Below are 27,374 nucleotides of genomic sequence, written 5' to 3' on the forward strand. Positions count from 1 at the left end.
TACACCTGAGCTTTCTCCAAGTCTCACCCACGGCACACAGAAAATTCCTGGACCCTCTTAGCTGGCTTAAGACCTGAAAGAAAATGAGCAGCCAAGGGCTTTTAGGTAAATTCTTTATTTCCTGTAGGTTCTATAAAAGGACTCTTTCCTGAGTAGTACATACAGCAGCTTAGAAAATGTATCACCAGTACAAAGTAAATGTATCCAGAATTGAATAAAATGTAGCCAAAAACTAATAATCTTTTATGAACATTTTCATAATTCTCTATTTGTTTTCTTTTTTTCATTCTTGATTTTTAGCTTTGTTCTAGTCTTCTGTCAGTATAAAATCCCAAAAGTGCCTTGACAAGAGATGACCTGTGTTCTCTGACAAAAGAGCAGCAGGCAGTACAGGAAACCTGACTCAGGAAGGCAGGCCTGAAGAGCAAATGCCCTGGGTCTGAAGGAGAGAGGAGAGCAAGCATTCTACATGTGAACTGCACTAAAGGAGGATTCCTCTCATTGCTCCAATACCCATAATTTCCCAGTGACTTCTATTTAAAAAAACAGAAATAAAGGGTAGATAAGGCATGGTGGTATATGCATATAATCTCAGCCCTCACTATAAGACAGGGATTTTAAATTTGACACCAGCTGGGAAAACAAATGAGACCCTCTAAAACTCACTCCCATTTCCAAAGACAGGAATACCAAGGTCCAGGGGTCAGAGGGTATCTCCCAGTAAAGTGTTCCAAACACCAGAGTAGACTCTGGGCAGCTTACCGCACCACCCTATGGGGATCCAGCTGGGCTGGTGTCAGACTGATCTGCAGCACAACTTCCTAGTCCCCAGGCCCATCAGCTATCTGCCTTCTCTGGCCTCGAGGACACTGGCTTCATAGCTTCTCAAATGGGAAGAGATGGGAAGCCTCTGCTGCCTGCCTTCTCCGAGTCATCTTCGTGTACTCGGGCTTCTGTTCTTCTTTAGTCTCTCGGTTCTGTGGCCAGGAAGCAGCCAGAACTCTGGCAGCTTCTGCTTGTGAACTGGTCCCTTCCTCTTCATCAGAAGAGAGTCCGCCTCCTGCATTTGCATGGGGAGCTGCTGCCTCACTCTGGGGGAAAGGCAGGGAGGGGCCACAGTTAATGATGAGTTGCAGATAAATGACTTTAAAAGGGCCAGAAGAACCCAGTCTTGAGCCTGACTGGGCCTCTTGGAAGGCAAGGGTGTGGGTGGTGCTTTGGGAGCCCAGGCTGACTTGCTGGCCCTCCCCAGCCTCATCCAAGCTCATCCAAGCAGGTACTTAGGTGAAAACTGCTGGTGGAAAGAGGATGCTCAAGCAGGCAGCTCAATCAAGTTCTAGGGCAAACAGCTGCTGGCGTGCATGTCGCCTTACTCTGACACAAATGCATGGCATTTTCATCTGCTCAGTGCTTATGACCAAACTTCAGCACTGAGGGATCTGAGGTGGTACCCTGGAGGCTGGCTGGGTTAGCTTGGGGAGGGATCCTGGATGAACAGTATAAGTCAGTAAATGGATAGCCAAAAGCAAGTGAGAACAAACCAGATGAAGGGGTCCCTAACCAGATTCAAGGGAACACATGACTAAAATGTCTCTTAGCAGGCAAACAGGCAATAGGAAGGGAGATCATAAAGGGAAAGAACATTCAGAGCATGGCCTGCTGGGTCTGACTTAGTACCCATCACTCGGCTGTTCTAAGTTCTGCCTGTACAGGGAAGAAAGCCCTCCCCCATACCCAGTACTGTGGACAGATGCTACAGGTTCGTAGAGTGTGCAGGCTGGAAGCTGGTCACAGTACTGGGAGTCCTGGAAGCCAAGAGGTGCAGACACAAAAGACCCAACAAACTTGAACTACCTATATGGAACTATGCAGTAAACTAGTCCCAGTGTAAGTGTCTAGCTTAGAGTAACAGGACCCAGAGCAGGGCAGGGGAGGGCAGGAGCAGCTAGCTGAGGTCAACTGGCAGGCTTCCTAATATAAAGCTAATTATAATGTGATGTCACAGAGTCTGGGCCACCGACTGAGTGGTAACCTTAGGACCCCAGGCTTATTTTGTCTCCAAAGGCCCCATGCTGACCTTGGCCCCGTAGCGGAGTTTCAGCCTTTCTCTGATGAGCAGTCCTCTGACCAGCAGCTTCCAGTTCCCCAGTGCCCGCTTTTCCTTTTTCTGCAGACAGAAGTAAAGGGAGGCAAGGTGAAGAAAAGGCATCATCGGAAAAATATTAAGGCAGAGCCTGATGCTCTAACACCTGTATCTATGCAATTCAGGTCAGGAGGGTCTCTGCCTGGGTAGACACTGAGTGGTTAGAGCATCTGATGTGCAAGTATGAGAGTTTGGGTCCCTAGAACTCACACAGATGCTGGGTGTACATGGCAACCTGCCTATAATTCCAGACTCAGAGTGGAGACAGGACCCCCAGAGCAAGCTGGCTAGCTAACAGTGAGCTAACTCTGGGTTTGATTTAGAGACCCTGCCTCAGTGAATAGTGGGAATGACTGAGGATTCCAGATGTTAACCTTGGGCCTCCACATGCATGAGTGCCTCCCTTGTGCCCCATAAACATGCACACACACACATGCACACACCACATAACAAAGAAAAGAGGGAAGGCCACCAGCAACAAGGCCTTTTGTGATTATCACTGACACTGACGGGAAGGCAGCAATCAGGTCTAGAATCTGGGCCTTCCAAGTCAGGGCCCACGGTCCCTTGAACATACATTCACCCCTAGAATGATACCTTCCATCAAGCACCGGAAGAGCTAACACGGAGCCTCCCACCATCTTCAATGATGCAAGGAGTGGCTGGGCCAGGGGCCCCCAACTGAACCTGCTGCTCTCCTCCAAGGCCCCGTTCACACTACCCACCTCCTTTTCCTTCTTTTCAATGAGGGCCTGTTCATTCTCCCAAGCAGCCAGCAGCACATCTCTGAATTCCTCACAGACAACGTAGCCATCAGTTCTGTGGGAACATTAATACAGCTGAGCTCACTGAGCTGGCCACCTACCCAGCCCCTCCTCCTCCTCCCTTACTCAGAAGCCAGTGGCCCGTTCTCAGCATTTGGAGCCCCGATCGACATTCCTGGCCAGTCAAGAGACAGATGCCAGCCATGCAGGAGGCAGGCCTATTGAGAACCTGTACTTCTTCCTCCACAGACCCTGCCTGAGCGCCAGAGAGTTCCCAACCCTAGTCCCCACTTCACCCAGGAGCACCCAGGAAGCAAGGACACAGCCCATGCCCTGGTCCCCAGTCTGTGAGTAGCACTAGGGGGCAGGGCTTCTGTTTAGCAGTACCAGGACACTCACTGCACTGGGTCTACTGCTTCTTGTTAGAAGCTGGGGCTGATGAGGGGAGAAGACTGACTTTAAAACCCATGGTCAAATGTGGACCTCAGCCACCCCAACTGCCACCAAAGGCCCCTCACGCACACTGGGTGGCAATAGCCTCCATGGAAATCGAAGCCAGTGATGGCCTGCACGCAGTCGATGCCCAGCTTGCGGGCCACGCGGTGCAGGTTGGGTAGGTTCATCTGGACACAGCCGATAGGCATCATGCTGGGCAGGAAGAGGTACACGTTCCCAAACTCATTCCGGGGCACCTGCAGAGACAGACGGGCGTGCCAGAGAGTAGCTGGCAGGTAGACTGGGCAGCCTATACTGATCCCCACCCCACCCCACCCCCAGAGCTGCCCTTACCTTCCCGTCTACAGCCACAGGAGGTTGATACTCTTCTGTCTGCCAGTGACCAAAGAGGCCCAAGTCATTGTGGTCATGCAGCTGGGGCTCCGAAAGCCGGGCTTTCCGGGCACGGTTAGAGAAACCTTTCACCATCTACTCCAGAGGAAACAGGGCGGGTTATAAGAAATGCTTCTTGCTCCAGGACTCAGCTTGCACCAGGCACTGAGTGCTGTCAATCTGACACAGGTGGGCCTTCCCTAGCCAGCTCACACAGGGTAGGTATTATATGGTTCTCACTCTCTTTTAGTGAGGGAGGTGAAACAGAATTTTGCTCTGTAGCCCAGGCTGATCTCTAACTCCTGATCCTCCTGCCTCAGCCTGAGTCTGAGATCACGGTGTGCCATCGTGCCTGACCTCCATCTCCATGCTTTAGATAACCACTAATCTCAATGAGCCCAAGAGGAGCAGCCCACGTGATATTCTGTGCCCAAAGTCAGTTCACGAAGGTTTTTTTTTTTCTTTTTCTTTTTTTCTTTTTTTTTTTTTTTCGGAGCTGGGGACTGAACCCAGGGCCTTGTGCTTGCTAGGCAAGCGCTCTACCACTGAGCCAAATCCCCAACCCCTTTTTTTCCTTTTTCTTTTTTTCGGAGCTGGGGACCGAACCCAGGGCCTGGTGCTTGCTAGGCAAGCGCTCTACCACTGAGCCAAATCCCCAACCCCTTTTTTTCCTTTTTCTTTTTTTTCGGAGCTGGGGACCGAACCCAAGGCCTTGAGCTTGCTAAGCAAGCACTCTACCACTGAGCTAAATCCCCAACCCCTCACGAAGGCTTTTAAGTTCTGTCCTAAGTTCCTACACCCATTACCATGAGACAGAGATGGCATGACTTACTTAAGGCACCATGGTTTATAGGTGAGAAGAGCCAGGCTTTAATCCTGGTAACCCCCATCTCTCTGTAGAGTGATCAATCACTATCCACCAGTGTCACCCGTGGAAAGCAGTGCACAGCAGTTAAGACCTACATGTTTTCCTGGGAAGCTAAGGGGTGGAAGGAGAGGAGTGGCAAACAGAGGTTGCATAACACAGACGGGCAGCACAAGAAACTGCTAAGGAATGGCGCCTGGACCTGGGCACACAGACTGCTCTGGTGCAGGGGTCAGGTCAACAAAAGCTGCTGGTAAAGAGCTTACTACATGTGGCCTCTCCCACCCTTTTCACTCTTTTCCTTTTAAAAGCGTTTGGAAAATCACTATTTAGATGAGGAACCCACCGAAGGGACTCAGGCTTGGTATGGCCCAAGCTGATGGCTAATCCTCTAGCATAACCTCTCAGCTAGCCTGTGGATTCAGCTGGCTTCCGTGTCTGACAGTCTCCTAAAGCTGTTTGCTCTGGTTAGGTTTTTATTGTAACTTGACACAACCTAGAGTCGCCTAAGAAGAGAGAGCCTCAACTTTAGAATTACCTTGATCAGATAACCTTGCCTGCGGCCATCTGAAAAAGACTGATGTGAGAGGGCCCAGTCTACTGTTGGGGCCCCGCACCCAGGCAGGGTTGTAAGCGAGCCTGGCAAGCCAGCGAGCATACTTCCTCCTTAGTTACTGCCTTGAATTCCCTTGATGATGGACTATGACCTGGAAGTGTAGGCCAAAGCCCTTTCCTGCTCCGACTTGCTTTTGGTAACGGTGGCTACCACAGCACCAGAAAGCACACTAGGCCACAGTCCATCCATGTGTTCAATGAAGTCACTGAGCACCTCTTCCATGCCAGGACAGTAATCATGGGGAAGAGGCAGTGCCTGTGGACAGAGCTCAGGCTGTAGGGAGAGGTAAGGAATGCAGGGAAGAATGGGAGCAGGCCACAAAGAAGCCAAGACATCAGTGGGACAGGGAAATGCTGACCAGAACACAGCTGCAGAGAAGGGCATCTAGGCCCAGGACAGGGAGAACAGCTGCATCTGGGGTGGTCTAGAAAGGAGGAGGCAGGTACTACAGCATTAACCATGATCACGTGAGGCCACTACCTGAAGTAATAGGTGGCTAGAGCCAGATCACCACAGAGGCCAGTGTGTTCCAGAAAGAGCCACAGAACTAATACAGAGAATGCATTTGATCTAGGAAGGAGGCTGTGACTGTTACTCAAGGAAGAGACACTGAGGCAGGAGGCAGGAGGCTGGAGGTCAGAACAAAGGAGAAATCTGGAGTCGTTCAGGAAGTGAGTGTTACATGAGCAATCATGGATCTAGTCTGAACTGAGATACTGAAAGTCAAACACAGAATTACAAATAGGAACTACATAAAATTTAGTTTATTGATTTATTAAGAATTTTATTATAACTTTAATAAGTTTAAAAATAATTTTGTATAATAAATTATGTATTTATTAATAATTTTACTAATTCACGAAATGGCTACTAAAAATGTTAAATGTGCGACTCAACTATAATCCCTGGACAACACTGGTCTGAGATTGAGCAGGTCTAGGCAGATCCCAGCAGGCAGCTCCATACACTTAAGCCACTGCTGGCAGCCACTACTACTGAGACCTGCCACCCCTTCCCACTGGCTAAGGGCCCACCACAGCTCCAGTTACAGCCCCACTGGGCTCCGCCTCCATCTGACAACAGAGCAGTACGTGTATGTAAGGGCCACTGTGCTCTGCCTGTGTGACTGAGCCAATGCCCAGAGAAACGTCTGGAACATCTTGCTGAGTTCATGGCTCTCACAGGCAGCTAACCTAAAGATGTCAAAGTCAGAGGCAAGAGCTGAGATGAGGGCCTGTGAGTCCTACTGAGCCTAGGATGTTACTAACTGCAAAGCCTCCTGGCAAGACATATCCTGTTCAAACTCTAATCTTCTCATCTGTAAGGCTGACATTATGGTAGTGATTCCCAGGGTCACCGAAACACAGCAGCTAATGCTTGGTGAACTGGTGTGCAGGGCAACCAGGCTAGTAGGTTTCTTATGAAGCAGGGCTTGAACCTCAGAATAACCCAGCAACCCAGCTCTAACCTGCTGGCCTTTGAGCTTATAGCATGAGTCTTCAGGCTACTTTCAGGCCTATAGTTCTTATTTGGAAAACTTATTTCCTATACATGCCTTATTAATAAAAAATTTAAATGCTTAGCTCCTCAAACCCTGCTGGAGGCAAAGAACAGGTTATTTCTTCTATCTGGGCATGCACCAGCAGCGCTTCCTTACTACCTTCTCCTCCCAGCTCTTGCTGCCAGCAAAATCAATCTCTCTTCGCAGGAATCTTGCTGTTACCTTATAGGGCACTTCTCCAAGCCGCACCACTCTTGCTTGCTTCAGCCACGTGTCCCTGGAGTGCAAGGTATGCACACAATCCCTAAGGGAAGACAAAGGGAAGACTCAGTGCACACTAGGGATGCAGGACCTCTGGCTCTCACCTGAGTCTGTATGTAGCAGATGTTAATTCTCCTCCCAAGCTTCACTTCACAACTGGAGCAGGCCCTGCTCCTTACCCTTCCTGCACCACACAGTGCAAAAGGCCTCACCTTTGGACTGCCTGTGCCTGTGTGACCCTCGCCCAGCTGGAGCTTTCTGAGGCTTTGTTCCTAGTTTTGACTGCCCCTTTCCCAGGACTATGGTCCAAACTCTCTCTGCCATGTGGGGTGCGGTGAAAGCCAGCATAAGCAGGTGTCAGCAGTCACAGAGCAGCACCTGCTGAGGGTCTAACCATTCTCAACAACGTGGGGACATGTGACTCCTCATAAGGCGTGGTAAACTCAATAGAAAACTATGGAAAACTAACTGAAGAAGTGAATAGGCTGTGGTGGAGGAAGACATCCATACCAGCAACAAATGATTCAGGCAGAGTAATTACTCCCAAGTAATGAGGCGCAGAGTTGCTCTTGTTTTACTGTCTCTGAGCTCAGAGCTATACCACAGGCCTACAATTCTTTCAGTAAAGCTAGACGGCCCCTGGCCAGGCCCTCTTCAACAGCCCAGCACCTCTTCAGCTCACACCCCCGTGTCTGAGGATGAGGCAAGCGGGGTCATTAGGTTTGCAGACATCAGGAAGCTGCTCCAGGCCTGCGCTGTGTGTACTGCTTTCTACTGCTGGTTATCAAAGCTGCGCACAGCATAGCTCACACAGCACAGCATGGACTCAGCAGAACACAGCAGGCCCACATCAGTCCCTTACACCGTAGAGCCCCAGCAGCTCATCCATCAGCCAGGATGACCAGCTCAGGTAGTACTTCTCTGTGAGGACAGAGGCTTCACCCTGCACTCCTACTGGAGCCAGATCATCTTTGACTGCCCAAAGGACTACAGACAGGAGCAGACCAGTTAGCAGGCAGAGAGGCTGATGGGTAGGCACCCCTTGGAAACTCCTAAGAAACAGCCAGGAAGTGCACACAGCACTCAGAATGATGCCAACTTCCAACCATTTCACTCTCTTCAGAATGGCTACTGCCAGCTACTTCTGGTGAGAACATGGAGTGGCTGGTACCATTGTGCACTGCTGAGGGGAAGGTGAGTGGTGTGGCCACTGAGGAAACAGGTCAGCCATCTCCCTCAAATTTCTGTAGTATGCCAAGCATCTGCTCAACTAACACACAAAGCAACATCACTCCCAACAGCCAAAGGAAGGGCTGGGGTATCCACTGACACGAGTAAACAAACCATGGCTTCTCAGGCAGGGAATAGTTTTAAGGAAGGAGAGGCTGGTAAGATGACTCACAGGTAAAAATAAAGGTCTGGTGTGGCTCCCCAGCATGGCTCGAAGCAGGACCTGTTCCCCATCAGAAGACTCATCCTCATGCTGGGTCTCTACACATCTCTTCTGCGTTTTCCATTTATTTAAAGCAGCCCCATGCTTCGGTCCTTACACATCAATATCCTTAAAAATCCCTCTCATTTGCTTTCCACTGCTATTGCTCAAAATTTCTGCTGCTTTTCTCCTCAGTTCTAAATTCTATTCCTCTTTCTTCAGTTTTAACTTTGTAAATATTGTATATTTGGTTTTTATTTACAGTACTTTTTTTGGTGACTTCATTTGCCTGAAGCACACAGGTACACTTATTGTCTGGCTACCGCCAGTATCCACGTCATGACTTGTTTAAGATAGCAGGGCTTGGCATGCCTGTGAGTGGGTCCTGACTCCTTCCGTTCTCTGCTTTGATGTGCATTAGATTCGAGGTGCACTTCTATGGTCTTGTATTTTAACCGTCCTGCACTTATATCATTCTCCCCACAGCTTTTCACTCTTGGTCTTTTAATACATGTTTGACTGAGCTCTCATTTCTTCTTCACAGTACACGCATACCATGGTTCACCCCTGAGGTTACTGCTAACAGCCAAACCTATGGTGAAGTGCACCAGCATCTGAAAGGTACCTGTCACCAATCCTTCAACATGCTAAACCTTAGCAGGGTGAGCCATTCTACTAAAGATCTTCATGGGAGACAATACCAATTTTTCTACTGTAAGGTACCAGGCCACCAGGAGGAAAAGGAGAATGCTTCATGCACCTGGAATAGACAGCTTCTCCACGACAATACCCAAGGACCGCAGCTGTCTCAGGGTAAATAGCCTGGAATTTCAAGAGGTGGCGCTTCAGGGCATACAGAGGGTGGTTCTTGTATGTGCTGATGGAGGTGGGCAAAGGCTGGTCCAGGTGCTTTGCCTGAAACTGCAAAGGACAAACAGTGGTGAGCATGCTCCTAGACAAGGAAGGGGGTTACGAGTGGGCTGCTATACATGAGCCTGTTCTGACAATAGACTGTGGAGCCCAGACCAATCAGCAACTTGGTGACATTGCCAGTCACTGTGGCCATGAGGTGCACTGAGGAAAGCCAGGAAGACCTAGTAACTGTGATGTGCCCCCGTATCTGAAAGGCATCTGTCTCTAATCCTAAACAGACCAGGCCCACCTTCTAACGAAAACAGGCTTGACAGGTTTAAGCAACCACCCTACAGCTTTTCTGAGATCTGCACAAGTCTTGTACTTCAGTAGGAATTGTGGGTTTTCAGTCATCAGTAGTAAATCCCACTGCTATGAAGCAAATTCTGTTTCCCAAAGCTGACTTAACTTTCTCTTGGTATTCCTTCAAAACACCAGGAGGCTCCTACAGACTGGCACCATTGTATTGGTTTTGTTGATGTTGTTTTATGGGTTTTTTTTTTTTTCAACTTGACAAAAACCTAGACATATCTGGGAAGAGAGATCTCAACAGAGGACCTGCCTCCATCAGACTGGCCTATGGGCTATCTGTGGGACATTTTCTTGATTGCTGATTGATGTAGGAGGCCCAGCCCACTGTGGGCAATGCCATCCCTTAGCAGGTGATCCTGGAAGATATAAAGGTAGCTGAATGGGAGCGTGGAGACCAAGTCAGGAAGCATCTTTCCTCCATGTTCTTGTCTCTGCTCCCACTTGAGTTCCTGCCCTCAAGGATGGACTATGATGGGGATTGTGAGCCAAACGTGATTCCTGCCCAGCATTGGGTCTGTGCAGCCAGCGTCTTACCTCCTGGTCTTCCTTCTTCTCCCTCTCGGTAAGTGGGCTCCGATAGGGCCTCAAAGTCTCAGCCCACCACTCAGCGTCAACCCGGCACTTGCGGGTTGCTGTCATCCAGGCTGGGTCATACCTCTGAGTGACATCTCGGACCCAGCCATCACTGTCAATGCCTACAACATAGGTCATGGGTTTGGTGGCATATTTGTAACAGGCCACAGGCTGGCCCACCACACCATGCACACAGTCCACACACACCCACTTTGCCTGTGGCTCACAGAACACCTCGAGCCACTGGTCTACACCAGCAGCTTTCCTATCATCTGTCTCTTCACCACCACAGGAAATCTTCTTGCCTCGCTTGCAGGCTGAAGAGCTTGAAGATGCCACTGAAAAGCTTGGTGGCTCCCATTGGCTCCCACTTTGGGTCTTGGAAGCACTCTTAGAACCAGCCTTTGACCTCTGAGGAGCTGAGGCCCTCTTCTGCTTTCGAGGGCCAGGCTTACAATCCTCATCAGAGGAATGCTGGCCCTCCCCACTGGACAGTTCAAAGTCAGAGCCACTGCCTGCCCCATCACTCTCACTCTCCTCTTTGTAAGACACCTTGGCAGCCACACGCCGCTTCTGGGCCTGTGGATGGCTCTGGATTTCCTGCTTGGCCTCCTCTCCCTCGCTGCAGGAGGGCTTCCTCTGCTGCCTGCTGCCAGCGGTGGCAGTGCCTCTCTTTCCTCTGGCATTTGCCTTGCCACTGCCTTCAGACAAGGTTTCTTCTTGTTTGATTCTTTTGCTGGTCTTGGGTTTGTTGTGGCTTTCTGGAATGTTACTAGAAGGTTCTGAAGAGTCTCCAGGACCCTCTAAAGATGTCTCCTTGGAAGATTTCTTCCCCTGAAACAGTAAGAAATGTTGGCACTCCTGAGTATGGTGCTATATGCCTTTATTCTAGTACTTGGGAGGAAGAGGCAGGATGATCAGGAGTTCAAGGTCATCATCAACTACAGTTGAGTCTGAGGCAAAAATCTGGGCTACCTGAGACTTTCTCTCAAACAAGAGAGTGGAGAAGAGGGAGGGAGAGACATATTAATTTTGCCGTTGTCTTATTTGTTCCATGAGTACAGCTGTGGCTAAACTATGATAATCAACCTCCATTACTGCCAGGCCTGAGATGACTTGACGCCCCAGAGAGGCAGCACTGACCTCCTTCCTCACATACTTAAAAATGCAGAGTCCTTTATCCATCGGTCCTCCACAATGCTCACGAGGATGGGCAACTTTCTACCTGGTTCAGAGGCTAGAAACAATAGCTCGGAACAACCCTCTCTCACATGACTACGCACACTGAGCTCGGGGTACTAACAGCTACACGTGTGTCCATTTAATACCGCCTCAAAGCAAAGTAGGCTCAAAGGAGCTCGGCTGCATGAATATCTACTCTTAAAAATCCGACATTGTTAGGGTAGTGAGACAGTTCAAGTGGTTAAAGGCAAGTCTCAACTGGAGTTTAAGTCCCAGGACTTCACAATCTTGGGAGAAAAAAAGTCCTCTGATCTCTACAAGTGCCATGACACACACACTCAAATGTAAGATAAATAAAATAAAACATGACAGATTTCCTCTCTAGTAGCAACTCCCTTTCTCTAGATGCCCCACGAACCTCACCTTTGCCACAGCTGACTTCAGTGGAATGGGCTGCAGAGACAAGACCAGCCGGGTGAGCAGCTGCAGAGCCCGAAGAATCAGAAGAAATATCTATAACACAAGAATAAGAGAAACATATTTAACTGAACAGTGTGAGGAAGCTAATCCAATGTGCTCTGCTGCTGAGATGGGAGAGCCGGGACCACCCCCAGACAGGACACAAGTCCTCAGGACACTGATATAATTGACACTACAGAGACTCAGCTCACAGGAGAGGATCCTAAGAAGGACTACGTATAATATAATATTAGACTACTTGCACACTTGATAACACATCACTGGCTACAGTTATCTCAGCCTCTTCCTGCTTATCTACTTTTTGATTGCCCTGTAGACAAGTGTTCCATGTACAATTAAGAGAAAATGATGACCAATGACTCACTGCAATTAAAATTTGCCAGAAGTGTGGACAAAAGAGTATACTGTAGGGCACACTATGACACACTATAGCTTTCATGACAAGATTTTTTTCTTTTTTCTTTTGCAGGGGAGGTTGCAAGGTGGAGAGCGGGTACGAAGGGAGGGGGCGACGAGTGGGGTTGGGGTACATGATGTGAAATTTACAAAGAACCAATAAAAAGTTAAATAAAACAAACAAACAAAAGCAATGTGTTACACAGCAGTCCTGTGGTCCTGGCACACACCCCCAATCCCAGCAGCCAGGAGGCTGAGGCAGAAGTCATGATTATGGCCCATCTTGAGTTACATAAAAGACCCTGTCTGAAAGAAAGGGCTGAAAGAAGCAGCTCAATGGTAGAGCATGCTCACCCCACTCAAGGCCCTGGCTCTGATCCCTGGCAGCTCAGTGGTAGAGCATGCTCACCCCACTCAAGGCCCTGGCTCTGATCCCTGGCAGCTCAATGGTAGAGCATGCTCACCCCACTCAAGGCCCTGACTCTGATCCCTGGCAGCTCAATGGTAGAGCATGCTCACCCCACTCAAGGCCCTGACTCTGATCCCTGGCAGCTCAATGGTAGAGCATGCTCACCCCACTCAAGGCCCTGGCTCTGATCCCTGGCAGCTCAGTGGTAGAGCATGCTCACCCCACTCAAGGCCCAGGCTCTGATCCCTGGCAGCTCAATGGTAGAGCATGCTCACCCCACTCAAGGCCCTGGCTCTGATCCCTGGCAGCTCAATGGTAGAGCATGTTCACCCCACTCAAGGCCCTGGCTCTGATCCCTGGCAGCTCCCTGCAAAATTGTGAAGATCACCAAAGCCAGAAAGAAAGGAAACCATGACAATCTGGAGGAAACAAAGGGACTCAACAATTGAGTGCAGTGTGGTGTCCTGAATAGGCACTGTCTGAGGAAGGGCTTTACAACTCTGCAGGTAGAGCCATGAGTGTTCTGTGCTTAGGGAGCTCTTCTGTAGGCGCTTGGGAGATGACAATATTGAAGGAATACAAAAGTCAGAGGCCTGGCTGGTGAGATTTCAGAGTGAAGTTTAAAGGCTCTATCAGGGCTATTATTTGAATTAAGATCCTATGGTTCTGGTTAGCTGGGGCTGAAGAATCAGTTGTGATCAACAAGATACCAGAACTACTAAAGTGAAACCTCTGCTTTGCTGGGACAATTGATGATGGTTATCTGGAGCTAAGAAATTGGCAATGACAGAGAAGAAACCAGCATCACTGAAGTAAAATCTGGAAGTGTTTTCTCAGGGGGAGCACATACAAGCTGTTCAGAAACAGTCAAGGTTGTACCTCATGCTAGCAGCCAAACTTGGTAATGAAAAAGTCACCCAATTGGTATTGGTTTTGAAGGCATGCAGGGGTCACAGAGAGCAGCTGAGGCTTGGCTCTGTAAGAGGCCAGGGGAGGCATTGGTAAGGTGCAGCCTCAGTCACACTGAAGGGCCAGGACTGAAGAGGTCATGCAAAGAACTTGAGGCTGGGCACCATGAAGAGAGCCTTTGCCCAGCACTGTAGAGATGCCAGTGCCATGGGGTGACCACCAAGAACAGCAGCAGCAGTGAGGTGGAGGCTCCGGAGTCCCAAAGATAAACTGTGTGTGTGCAGAGGGCAGAACTGGAAAGAGATTCAAGCCTGCTGGAGGAGCCCAGAAGATCAAGAGTGATCCCAGATAATTTGGACACTAAGTTACTTACACTGTTGGGGTTTGGTTTTGCTTGGTTCAGATCATGACTGTGCCCTGGTTCTTCCCTCTTGAAGAAGCTATTTAAGGGGGTTGGGGATTTAGCTCAGTGGTAGAGTGCTTGCCTAGCAAGCGCAAGGCCCTGGGTTCGGTCCCAGCTCCGAAAAAAAGAAAGAAAGAAAAAAAAAAAGAAGAAGCTATTTAATTTAATTTTGATTTTTACAGGAGTCCATAGCCAAAAGACTTTAAACTTTTAAAAGAGAATTTAGATTTTTAGGGATGTTGGGTATTTTAAAGAGACTGAAATTTTAAAGTATTAGAATTTGTAAAAGACTGTTGGACTTTGAATGTCAAGGTGACAAGGGGTCAGTTGTGTGGCTAGTCTTATGTCAATTTGACACAAACTAGAATTATCTGAACAGATAGAACCTCAACTGAGAAAATACCTCCATAGGATTTGGCTATAAGGCAAACATTAGGCAGTGCTCAGGAATTCCTTGAAAGAGCAGAGGAAGGCTTGTAGAAGCCATAGTGATCAAAGCCACCACAAGAATATGGCCCACAGAATAAACTAACCAGGGCTCATAGGGGCTCACAGAGACTGAACAGAGACAATCCGGGTCTGACCTAGGCCTTCTGCACATGTTACAGTTGTGTAGCTTGGTGTTTTTTGGGAGTCCTAACAGTGGAAGCTGGGCTGTCTCTGACTCTTTTTTTTTTTTTTTTTGGAGCTGAGGACCGAACCCAGGGCCTTGCGCTTGCGCAAGCGCTCTACCACTGAGCTAAATCCCCAACCTCTCTCTGACTCTTTAGCCTGCTTCTGGGACCCTTTTCCTCCCACTGGGTTGCCCCCTCCAGCCACAATGTGAGGGTCTGGGCCTAGTCTTATTGTAATTTATTAAGCTATGCTTGGCTGATATCCCTAGGGGGCCTGTTCTTTTCTGAAGAGAAACAGTGAAAGCGCAAGGAGAAACTGTGTTGGAGATGTAATATATGAGTTAATAAAAAAGTTACCTTAAAAAAAGAAAGCTATGACTGTAAAGCATTTTCTTAATTAGTGATGAAAGGGGGAGAGTCCAGTCCATTATGGGTGATGCCATCCCTGGGCTAATAGTCCTAGGTTCTATAAGAAAGGAGGCTGAGCAAATCATGAGGAGCAAACCAGTAAGCAGCACCTCTCCATGGCCTCTGCATCAGTTCCTGCCTCCAGGTTCCTGCCCATTTTGAGTTCCTATCCTGACTTCCATAATGGTGAACAGCAATACAGAAGTGTAAGCCAAGTAAACCGTTTCCTCCCCAACTTGCTTTTAGACGTGGTGTTTTGTCACAGCAACAGAAACCCTGACACTGAGACAACAGGCACCTCCCAGGATGACACGGTATTTTACTCCCATTAATGAGCAGTGTCACCAGAGGAACCACTTACATGGACCAACTCTTCATTATCCCTCGCAGAGTAAATGGAGATCCTCCTTTCCAAGGTCGTCTGCAGGCTGTCCTGCTCACTGGCTGAAAGGTCAGCATTGACAGTGAAGGTTCCAATGAACCTGGGGAGAGACCAGGTACTCCTCTAGACAGCAGTCAAGATGAAGGAGTTCTAGTCTTTTACAGCCAAGAAAACCAACAGGAAGTGACTCTTAGGACTCACACACCTGCACTGGCTCTTCTCAGCCCAGCTAGCTAATGCTGACCATCACTGACCCAACTCAGCTGCCACCTCTTTGAGCACCCTTTCCACTGCCCGCCCAAAGGAAGCACCCTGTTTCCTCCGCTCCTCTGCCCAGAACTCCTCATACTAGCCTGAGGATATGGGACTCAAGCCAGCCAAGGCTCTCTTTTAGGCCTAGGACCATCCTGGTGTGTGTCCCTCTCCTCAATGTCATGCCCCTTCCTGATACCAACTGACCACTTCAGGAGAGGTCTATAGAACTGACCTGTGTCAGCCCAAGAGAAGCCCAATCCTATAACCCAGTGCTGGAGGACAGTAGACAGCCTTACCACTTTACCAGGTTTGAAAGGTAGTAGACATCCCGGTCTTGAAGTGGCACTTTGGTAAAGCGAATAGGGATGATGGAGAGGCCGATGGCCAGCAGATCTGGCTGCTGGCAGATGCTATTTCGATAGAAGCCACTGGCCAGCAGGCACAGCAAGTGAACCTACAAAGCAGGGTGGAAGAAGGCAGAACAGAGGGAAGGCTGAGGACAGCATGCACAGTGCTGCCACGTTCAGATGCTTTGTGCACAGGAAACACTGGCTGTGCTTCTACACACAGCAAGTCCAAGTACAGAGGTTGGCATCAGCCATATTCCAAGGCTTTGTGTCTCACTCTTGTCTCTCCTCAAAGAATCCATTAGTTCAAGTAAGAACATTTCCTCTCCACAGCCTTCCCTTCACAAACTGCAGGATTTCAGATGAAGCATCACATCACCTGGGTCTGCTGTAGTGATGCCAGCAGGAAAAGGGAGTGGGAGACACAGGCTGCTCAGGGCACCACTGGAGGCCGAGCATGAACCTCCTTGACTGTTCTCGTTTCACCCTGCTCATCTAAACCCACCCTGCTCCGCTGGCCACCCCACCGTAACTCCTGTCCTCCACCCTCAACATCACCCTTCATTGACCTACTGCAGTAATAGTAAGGCTGTCCACTCTCTCTCATGTCCACAGAGAGCGTTCCGCCTCCTTCCCTCAGCACATCTGCCTCAACACCTGTGAAATGAGTCCACTTAAGCACCTCCTGTAAGCCCAGCTGTGAGGACAGCGCCCAACCACACAGGCCTGCCTGTCCCGGCTGGCCCTGCTCCTCATGGCCCGCCTAGCCCTACCTTGTGCATGTTCTCCTGCACTTCCTTATTGAAACGCTTCATCATCCTCCGCAGGTATGTCTCAAACTCCATCTTTATCTTCTCACTGAAACAAACAGTGAGAGAACCAAGACTGAAGCAGGAAACCGCCATGATACAGGAGTCCCTGCCCCGGGTTCCTACACAGGGCTGTGCTACTCAGTCAAATCAACAAGCAACCACCATCTGCTCCGTCTCTGTGCGGAGAGAGCGATGTCTAAATGTGTTGTCGGCATAGGCATGGCCATGCCAAGGGTCCCACAGCCTCAGACTCGAGGGAAATGGCAAAGCCTCCCTTGCCCATGAGACTCAAAGAAATGGGGAAGGCTTCACTCCCTCGGGGGTTCATGTACGGATGCTAAAAGTGTACACAGAAAATGTCCACCATAGCTCTGCACCACGTTTACAGCCTGAAGACTGCTCCTACTGAGACGGCCTAAGCCTGTTCCCCTGATCCAGCGCCACACCATAAGCCCTCCTCCTTGTTTACTTCTGTGTAATAGCCCTGCCTCCCTGATCACCTCTCTATAGTAACACACTGAGCATCTGGAGGGTTGAGGTTTCTCTGTCTAAGATCAACTGACCAGTCACTGATCAACTGATCACTGTCCACACGGCTGTCTTTTGACCCAGTCTGGTCCATCCCTGAAGCCACGATGGATGCAGCACTGCTCATCTGCAAACCTGTTCACAGGTCTCTGTGCAGCCCCTGGATGCAACAGTTCCCATCTGTAAATCTGCTCTTGGACACGGGTGATACATCTGCCAACCCCTCCCAGAATGCTGTGCCTCACCAGGCCTTAAATTCCCTTCCTTCAGAATCTCAACTACAGACTACCTCCGCAAACCACACTGATGCTAAATTAAATACATTTACATGACAATTCTGCAAAATCTTTTACCCTTGGCCCATCAACCTTCAGGAAAACCTTGGACTTCCTGAACGTCTCCCTCCTCCCTGCCCACTGAAGAGAACCTCATTAGTAAGCTTGTTTGCTCCATTTTCCTAGGCCATCGGGAGGCTACAGTGGAACCAGGCACCCTGGGAAGGTTGGGTGCTCCTTCCACAATGGGTACTATCTCAAGTCCTGTAGGGATATGTGGTAGTGAAAGCGTGAGTGCCACGTCAGCCAATGGGGAGTCAAGTCTCAGATCCTTCACTCACTGGCTAAGTGGCTCCAGGACTGTCACTGATGCTCTCTGAGCCTGTCATTTCCAATCCTGCTCTAAGGGTCAGGTAGTAAGAGATGAACAAGGTGCCCAGTCCTTGTCATGCACCTCCATCTCCCACCCAGCCAGAACAGCCAGGTGTCTCCTTTCAGTCCTACTGCAAATCTAGGTCCTCCCTGTGGCTCCAGACCACTCTAACATGCGAAGGCTTTCTTGGTGTATCTGCTGCCTATTTTCAGGACAGGAGCACAGACGCAGAGCCCAGCCTACCTTCTTTCCCGTGCCTTCGCCTGCTCTGGTGTTTCAATTTCTATCTCCACTGCCTTCACAGGCAGGTCAGACCGCGAGGTAGCAGAATTTTCTCCCATGTCCAGCACAGGCTCAGTAAGTTCTACCAACAGTAAATTTAAAGGTTAATAACACTAATTGGGGCTGGAGAGATAGCTCAGTGGTTTAGAGCCCTGACTATAGAGGACCTGGGTTCAATTCCAGGCATCCACGTGGTGAATCACAGCTATCTGTAACTCTAGACCCAGAGGATTCAACACCCTCTTCTGGCCTCCATGGGTATCATGGGTACCATGGGTATCTATACTCACGGTACAGACATATATGCAGGTAAAACACTTATACACACAAGTTAAAGTTAACAATAACGATAGTCAATATATGGAACAAAATCGGGGTTCTGCTGGAGAGACAAAATCAGGAATAGATAAACACTCCAGATTGTTTATCTGACAAAACCAGATATTCTAAAATGCAAGAGGCCAGAACTTTTCAAAGCAGGCATTGCTGTAAAAAGCCAAAGAGGAAAAGACAATGCCTAGTATGGTGGCACCCATCTGTAATCCCAGCACTCAGCAATGAGACCAGAGGTCTTATGGTCTTGTGTCCCAGGTCAATAAGAGATCTCACCTAAAAAACAAAACAAAACAAAACAAGGCCTGGAGGCTGGCAAGACTGTACACAACCTGAGGAGACCTGACTTTGGGGCTGGATCCCACAAGGTGATAGAAAAGAACTCTTGGGAGTTGTCCTCTGATCAAACACACATCGTGCGCACACACACACACACACACACACACACACACACACACACATAAAACACACACACATTCACACATATACATCCATACAATAGACACACACACACTTTAAAAACAAAACCAAAAAAAAAGCAAGAAACAGGAGTTGTAACTCTGTGGCAGAGCACCCTCCTAGCATCCCTAAAGCTATAATCCTCTGTACCACAAGTAATTAATAAAGGTAATACACGTGGTGGGAGTTAAATTAAAAGGCATTTACAAACTCAACCACCCCTGGACCTGAATTAGAAAGAAAGAAAGCAAGAGAGCTCTAAAGACTTTTTTTTAATAACTGAGGGTTGTTTTCGTGTTTGGGGTGTGATGAGGCAGCTCTGCCAGATAAGACGTCACTACCTTCTTAGTAAAGGTTTGCTCAAGTATTCAAAAGCCGAGCTTTAGGACTAAACAGAGAAAGAAACACTCAATATAAAGGACTGGGTGTCCAGACTACTCTCTCTCTTGGTAATTTGAACCTTGTCAAAATAAAAGGCTGAGGAAGCATGCCCACAGAAGGAACCATGGATTAGCATTAACTACGGCTCTTTCTCGTGGTGTAGACCTGAGGCATACAGCACTTGCAGACTTCCTCCCCAAATTCTGCAGGCTGACTAGGCACAGCTCAGTTATATGCAATTTGCATAACGCTGCCAGTGAAGAGACCTGCCTCAGGCAAGCAAAGAACTCGCTCTACAGCTATGTGAGGTGGTGCTGGGCTGGAGTTAGGACTACAGGGCTTTTCTAGGTGCACTCTTCCTCCAAACTGCTTCTGTCAAGTGCCTACTACAACTGTATCTCAAGATGGTCTGTTACAAAGAAAAACAAGATTGCAACATGTGACTTGGCTCTGAACAGCAAACAGAGAAGCAAAGTTCAGAAAAGGAGACAGGCACTTCACCTTCCACCTCCTCCCAGTCATCCTCGCTGTCATCTTCATCGGTGCCTTGGTCCACCACCTCTCTTTTGGGATGTTTCTTTGCCTTCCTGCAGTTACTCAATGAGTCCCTGTATAGGGATCAAAGACACAGAAGGCTCACTCACATGTCCTACTGTCACACTCAGGCTGGGCAGAACCTACAGGAGTCCTTCTGTTGACTGTTGCAATCACATCCATGAAATGATGGACAGCTGACTCTCACAAGTCCCAAGATTGAGGTAGGAAGAGCGCCAGTGTAAGGCTGCCCTGGTTACCAAGCAAGACAAACCCAGAACCTATTAACTCACAATCCTTGAGAAAAAGAAAAAAACAAAAAAAATAAAAACGAAGCAAAACAAAAACCTTCCTGTACCTTGAAAAGACGAAGGCAAAATTAAAACAGCCACGTGGTCCTAGGAGTCCGGGAGAACTGAGGTAGCTGGGCACACTAGCAAGTAGCTGGAGGCCAAGGAGAAGGCTCACACCAGGAGAGCTGTGAATCAACTCAGAGTGCTTTTCTCCCGTTAGAAAATGTAGCCCAAGGACACTGAAGTTGGCACACCTCACACGGGGCAAGTAAGGTGTGACCACACAAGAACCTGTAACCGGTCCAGGCTGGGTGGCTGCTCACAGAGGAAACCCCAGCAGATAAACAGCTGGGTACCCAGTGAGATGCAAGGTGAACAGCTGCCAGTGAGCTGATACGGTTCCGTAGACTCATATATAAACCCCAAAACCCCTCTACAGCTCTGGGTTACTTTGGGCCTTGTAAATAAACATTATTATAACTTGGTATTATAACTTGGAAACAGCCAAGATTTTAGCACACATTTCGGACCATCAAAGTCTTGAGCTTTAATAAAGCTCCAAAAACCCTCTGTTTTTGTTTATGTTTGCTCCAGGAAGCATAGGAACCATAATGGAGAATCCGGCTGCTTCCCCCGGCCCACTACTGCCCTCTGCTGGACTGCCCTCCCAACATCAACAGCAAGTCTGACCTATTTAGAAGCGAAAGAACTCTTACCCATTTCCTGCTATTTACCTACCAGCTTGCTGAGGCTGGGTAATGAACTAAGTCTCATCTTTACTGTCCCTCGTACTGAAATAAGAATATTCAGCTACCCTACACGAACATGAATGAAGGCCCTGTGAACATGAATGAAGCTCACAGTTGTAGTTGAGACTCAAGAGGTGTGATCACCCTAGAGGGTAGCAATGAATACACTGCATTGTCATATATAACTGTCATCCAAGTGGACATATCACACTCTGCAGCTGCAGCAGCAGCCCAAACATGAGCAAAGAGACCAAGAATCTGTTCAAACAAACAACTAGAGCTGATGGCTTCAGACATGAGTCAGAGGGAAAGAGAGTTCTCCAGAGCGGAGGGAGGGGCTGAGGTGGGGTTCAGGCTCAGTGATCAGTGCTTACTCACAACACAGGAGGCCTTTGGATTGACCTGCTAAACTATTAGAAAACAGAAACAGAAAACTAAGAAGAGCAACAGGGAACAAGAATGTGACCAGTGAATGCTCAAAGTCCAGCTGGGCATGAGTTACCTGTGCCAAATTTCTGGTTGACAGGAAGTTTCCTGCCTCTCTGCTAAGTATATGTGAAGTTGAGAGAACACCAGACCAAGAATCAGGAATTCTGAGCTCTGCTCCTGAGGGTGCTTCTAGCCAGCTGTGTAACCATGAATAAAGCACTATTTGTGAGCAGCCACTGAACTCATCAGAGAACCGAGGCCTCCAGCTCCTGCTGGCCTGGCCCTGTCTAGAAATGCTTAAAGACCCTCCTCCTTCCCACATCCCCTTAGAGAGCAAGGAGTCACCCCCATTACCCCCGCTCCTCTGAGCAACCCACTGGGCTCTGTGCTTAGGTGTCTCACCGGAAATCATCCCCGTCGTCGCTGAGTGCTTCCTCCTTCACAGCCTTGAGATTCTTGGACTTAGTGGTGGCTTTGGCCACTTTCTTTTTTGCTGCACCATTTGTGGGGTCCCCTGGATCACTGCAGTCTCTCTTCCTCTTTCCTTGGGAAACTTTCGGGAGAAAGCACTTCCTTGGGGGTTTCTGTTTCTCATCTTCAAAGTCGTCTAGGTAACAATAGAAGGCAAGATGTGAAGGGTGGTTGGGAGGGTGGACGCAGTGTGACTTGTAGGAAGGGTCAGGAGAACGTTCATAATCTCCTCACAACCATGGCTCTGGTCACCTATGACCTGTTTACCAGCCCGTGTCTAGACGGCACCCTGTGCTCAGCCTTTCACATGAAGCCTTCTCTATGGTCACGCTAAAAATTACAGATCAAACGCAAAGCCTTGATCTGTATGGTAGGGAAGCACTGTCATCAAGCTACACCACCAGATCACTCCCCCTTCTTATTGTACTTCTAAAACTGAAACCACCCTAAATGCTTGAACCCACTCATCGACACCTTGTCGGTTACCTACCTGTCAAGGCCTATTAGAATCTATCTATTACCCTCAGGTGAGATGCTTCCGGTTCACAAACCTCTGCACCTTACTCTTACCATTGTGTTTCTGACATATTTTAGACCAAACTCTGCTCAAAGCCCACTGCCAATCTAACCTAGATGGTGCATGTAAGCCAACAGCCTCAGGACTGTGGATGTTTCTCAACTACTTGGCATCAATTCCAGTGTTCAGATACCAAAAGGTTTTTCCATTTTTGAAATATCTGCATTAATCAACAAATCCAAAGCAGAAACTCTGCATCCCATAACTCTGCTCCAGTTGACTTTAGGGAGACAAGATTAGCTTTAAGACTCCAAAGAGGGCTGGTGATGATGTCTTTAATCCCAGCACTAGGGAAGCAGAGCCAGGTGGATCACTGTGAGTTTGAGGCCAGCCTGGTCTACAGAGTGAGTTCCAGACAACCAGGGCTACACAGAGAAACCCTGTTTCAAAAATGGGGTTGCAGGCGACTCCAAAGGGAGTGCTGAATTATCAAATCAAACCCATTTCTGTCATTCACTGTTTGTCTTGCTATTCTCAGAAAAAATATTTTTATTTGTGGGGGAGGCAAAGACTCTTTGGTTAGATCTAAATAAAACAGTAATTTAATTAAACTAAAATTCACATTAGACAAACATTTGTTTTTATGCTAGGTAAATCACTAATTCTTGTCTTTTTTTTTTTTTTTAATTTCAAAGACAGGGTCAAGAACTTGTGATAATTCTCCTGCCTCAGCAATTTCCATGTTTTAAACACTTAGATACAATGGCAAACAAAGAGAAAATTGTTCTTAGGCACTAACAAACTTGTCATTTGAAAGGCAGAGTTTGGTTCTGTGTTTGAAAAGGTGGAGGATATAACGGAAAAAGAATTACAGTATGCTTACTGTCCTTAGGGTTTCCACTGCTGAGACAAAACACTATGACCAAAGCAACTTGGGGAGGAAAGGGTTTCTCACATCCACAGCACTGTTGTTCATCACTGGAGGAAGCCAGGGCAGGAACCTGGAGGACAGAGCTGATGCAAAGGCCATGGAGGGGTGCTGTCTACTGGGTTGCTCCCCATGTTTTGCTCAGTCCTGTAGAAGTCAGGACCACTGGCCCAGGGATAACCCCACCCATAATGGGCTGGGCCCTCCCCACATCAAACACTAATTATGAAATGCCTTACAGGCCTGCCTACAGCTGGATCTTATGGAGATACTTAATTGAGGTTCCCCCCTCTCCCATGACTTTAGCTTGTGTCAATTTGATATAAAACTATCCAGCACACTTACAGTATCAATTTTCCCCCAAACTCTGAATATCTAGGGAAGCATGGTGGTATTTACCTGTGAGTCAAGCACTAGGAGAATGAGGAAAAATGATTGCTAAAAGTAATAGGCCAGCCTGGGCTACAAAGCAAGATCCTGTCTCAAAAAATAAACTATGCTAAACCAAACTACCCTGAATAGCCTGCCATGAAATGATTAAATTACCCTATAAAATATGTTTTGTTGTTATTAAGGCAAAGTCTTGCTATGTAGTCCTAAATGGTCTGGAACTCACTATGGAGACCAAGCTGGTCTTGAATTCACAGAGATCTACCTGCCTCTGCCTTCTCAGTGCTGGGATTAAGGTCCACCACCACGCCTGACTTAATTAAATCATTATTAAAATAAAGGAAAATGGGGGGCTGGAGAGATGGCTCAGTGGTTAAGAACATTGACTGCTCTTCCAGAGGTTCTGAGTTCAAATCCCAGCAACCACATGGTGGCTCACAACCATCTGTAATGGGATCCGATGCCCTCTTCTGGTGTGTCTGAAGACATTAACAGTGTGCCTACATGCATGAAATAAATAAATTTAAAAAAAAAAGAAATACACAAAATAAAGGAAAATGATATAATACGATGTTCAACATGAAGTGTTGTTTTTGCTAAGTTTGAAAGACAGATGGCACGGAAATCGACCATCACCCTGCAGCGGTAATCTCTAGATGACAGAAACAGGTGGCTTTTCAGTATTCTTTGCTGTTTATTTTTCGCAAGACACAAAGGGGTAAGGAAGCCTCTCAAACAATCTCCAGATTAGTTTCCAAACTTGAGCACTGTCTAACATTCCTAACCAGTGCTTGAGCTCAATGTCACTTCAACAGTTGAAGAATTACCACTGTGGCTTGCTGATCCAGCTACCGAGACTTAAGGGCAAGTGCAATCACCTTCTCCCAAGACACTTAGATGAATTCAAATTCCTTAGCATGATCTCCAGGCCGAGGTCCCTGCCCTTCAGTCATCTCAATTCCCACCTCTCACCTCTTCATTCTGAGTCTAGCCACGAGCCTTTAAGCATCCTGTTTTCTTTGCATAGGAATACTTGCCTGCCTGGCCCCCATGCCACCGAGTGGTTTATGAAGAGCTCAAAATTGCACATAGTAACTGGTTACAGTACCAGGGCACCGATAATCTCTTCCCCACAACAGTGGCAGTTTGATTGGAGATTTACTCATCACCATGTCAATTTGCTTCTCTCTCTTTCTCTCCTTTTAAAATCTTGTCATGTGCACCTCACTTGCCTCCCCATAAAAAAATCAGCATCCTAACAGGAAGTTTGCCTGCTTCATTTATATTCCCAGGACTTAGACAGTGGCTGGGGAGCACTGAATAAATGATAGAGAAACTAATCAATTTCCCAGTAAAGACATCACGGGGGGGTGGGGGGGGTGGGGGGGGGACATACGAAGAGGAGGGGCCCACTCAGCAACAAGGTGAGTGATGATGCTCTCTGCTGCCAACTCCCAAAAGGTGCCAAGCCTCACCTTCATTTGCATGCACAGGGGTGCACTTCAGAGCGGCTGTGTAGAACGTACCTAACTGGTGGACACCTCATGGCCTCATGGCACATACTCCAGAAACAAATGAGTAAATGAGTAAGCTGAAGCGTCTTAAGTGTGGAGTAAGCCAACTCCTCTCAAGTTTAGCAAACACTAGCATCTCCTAGTGGACGATGAATTCATGATCTATGTGTAATCGGATTCCAGTGTAGTAGGAGCCACAGGGTGGGAGGGGGGAGGGTCACTGAACTAAACAAGTTTTCTATCTGGTTATTTTAAAAGGTCCAGCTATCTCTTCTCTAGCAGCATGCATTTTACACATTAAAAAAAAATTTTTTTTTTTGCAGGGCAAAAGAGATGGCTTAGCAGTTAAGAGCACTTGCTACCTCTTCAAGAGAACCCAGGTTCAATTCCCAGCACCCACACTGCAGCTCGCAAATCTAATTCTGGGGGATCCAACACCGTCATCTAGCCTCTGCAGGCATAACTCATACATGGTGCACTGACATGCATGAAGGCACTCCCATACCCATAAAATAAATAAATAAATAAAATGCAATGTTTTTTCAGGGATGGAAACAAGAGGAAATACAAAATAGGATATTGAAGAACATGAGACTTGTTTTAATGAAAGTTACATTTTCCTCAAGCAATCAGATAAGAAGATCACTTGAGAATGAGAGGTTGACATGGCAGTAACTGGGATTCCGTGGTAGTGGGTTCCCAGGAATGACTACCTTAAGATGATCATGGAGTGTCTAAGACCTGAAGCAGAGAGGAAATTAGCACCAGCAAGAGCCACAAAGAACATTCTAAGCCAAAGAAACACCAAAGGCTGAGCCTCCAGATAAATAAACAGTAAGTCTAAAGAGGAGAAAGATGGTCAGAGAGAACCAGGCATGGTGACATCTGCAATCCCCGTGATCAGGAGGTAAATTAGACTGGAAGATCGACTTCTAGGCCAGCCTGATATTTAAACAGGAAAAAAATCAAAATAAGAGTATCTGGAGAGGAGACAGAGTAGAATTGTGACAACCTCCAAATCTTGTGGGAAACAAGCTAAGAGAGGTAGATACTATACTTGGAGAGCATAAACCTAAGGAGGTTTTAAGTAAGAAGACAGAGGCATAAGGTTTTGTTGTGGTTCTACATCCATTTGGCTGCTAGATGATGGGGCAGACAGATGAGAGGAAGCCAGAAAAGAAGCAACCTGAAGTTCATTTCCTTAACGATATGGACAAGATCTCTAGCTATAAAATTAAGAGAATTAAGTACAGATTTCGGTGGTTCCAAAGCTGAACTGGACTTGATGCCGAACTGGCAGTTAAGAAGAGATGTGTTCTAACGTGTGTTTTAAAAGGGATGATTTATTGAAATAGAACAACTGGGGGGATGGATATGTTTAAGGGGAAAGATGGATCTTGTTCAAGATCTAGATTAAAAACTCATTCCAGCCAGGGCGTAATGGTGCATGCCGGTTAATCCCAGCACTAGGGAGGCAGAGACAGGCGGATCTCTGAGTTTGAGGCCAACCTGGTCTACAAAGCAAGTTCCAGGACAGCTAGGTCTACACAGAGAAACCCTGTCTGGAAAAACAAAGCAAAAAACAAGAGTAACAGAAAGCGCATCCTAAAAACCCGGAGCTGGAGTTACACTGGATGGCAGTCAGGAACTTGATGAGAGAGATCTCTCACTACAGGTCTCCCTCGGTCCTGGTTTTTGGCATCTCCTGAGATACCAGGCAATTGCGAAGCTTTCTCCAGCTCGGCCTTCAACACTTGCTATGGGGCTGAACTTGGTACTAAAGGTTAACCGAAGGGTTAAGACAGATAGCAGAGGCCCTCGGGGGCTGGAGGGGGGACGCATCGGGCCGTAAAGACCTTGCGGTAGACACAGATCCGCTCCGCCGCCCGCCCCAGCCTCCGCCACCATCGCCTGACATGCTGCAGACTTGGCCTCTCACCCGCATCGCTCTCCTCAGGCCGGGTTGCTTTGTTGTCCTCGGCTTCCTGGCCGCGCTTCCTCCGCTTTCCGCCTGCGGTACGCTTTCGGGCCATGCTAGCCAGAGGCGTTCCTCCGGACAACCACGCAGGACTGCCGAAAGTCTCCGCGTGCCGGCTCCGCCCCGAGGCGTGCCA

The 27,374-nt window shown here is 48.0% G+C and overlaps 1 protein-coding gene and 1 long non-coding RNA gene across 3 annotated transcripts; one reads left to right on the top strand and one right to left on the bottom strand.

The window, feature by feature from the left end:
* Positions 1-99: 99 nt before the first annotated feature.
* On the bottom strand, positions 100-27,352 carry Xpc (XPC complex subunit, DNA damage recognition and repair factor). 2 transcript variants are annotated; one of them, XM_087657550.1, is made up of 16 exons: positions 27,200-27,332; positions 20,328-22,047; positions 19,937-20,221; positions 18,224-18,344; positions 16,766-16,850; positions 15,942-16,099; positions 15,370-15,490; positions 11,813-11,902; positions 10,169-11,041; positions 9,171-9,331; positions 6,940-7,021; positions 3,697-3,831; positions 3,430-3,599; positions 2,869-2,962; positions 2,078-2,167; positions 100-1,091 (listed from the first exon to the last, which is right to left on the bottom strand). In XM_087657550.1, the coding sequence occupies exons 4-16, from the start codon at positions 18,319-18,321 to the stop codon at positions 876-878; spliced, it is 2,373 nt and encodes a 790-aa protein (XP_087513676.1). In that variant the 5' UTR covers positions 18,322-18,344; positions 19,937-20,221; positions 20,328-22,047; positions 27,200-27,332; the 3' UTR covers positions 100-875.
* Positions 3,089-11,904, top strand: LOC147994970 (uncharacterized). Its single transcript, XR_015686842.1, has 3 exons — positions 3,089-3,254; positions 8,955-9,031; positions 9,130-11,904. It is a non-coding gene; the product is annotated as an uncharacterized LOC147994970 (long non-coding RNA).
* Positions 27,353-27,374: the final 22 nt, after the last annotated feature.

The sequence above is a fragment of the Rattus norvegicus genome, chromosome 4, assembly GCF_021556685.1.
Source record: "Rattus norvegicus strain SHRSP/BbbUtx chromosome 4, alternate assembly SHRSP_T2T, whole genome shotgun sequence".
In the NCBI taxonomy this organism is placed as follows: Eukaryota; Metazoa; Chordata; class Mammalia; order Rodentia; family Muridae; genus Rattus; species Rattus norvegicus.

Excerpts from the sequence above, each read along its gene's own strand:
- Xpc (XM_087657550.1), bottom strand. The coding sequence starts at position 18,321 with ATGGGAGAAAATTCTGCTACCTCGCGGTCTGACCTGCCTGTGAAGGCA. Across the intron at positions 16,851-18,223 it reads GCGAAGGCACGGGAAAGAAG|TGAGAAGATAAAGATGGAGT; the intron begins GTAGGCTGGGCT and ends TGTTTGTTTCAG. Across the intron at positions 2,963-3,429 it reads GGAGGCTATTGCCACCCAGT|AACTGATGGCTACGTTGTCT; the intron begins GTGCGTGAGGGG and ends ATGTTCCCACAG.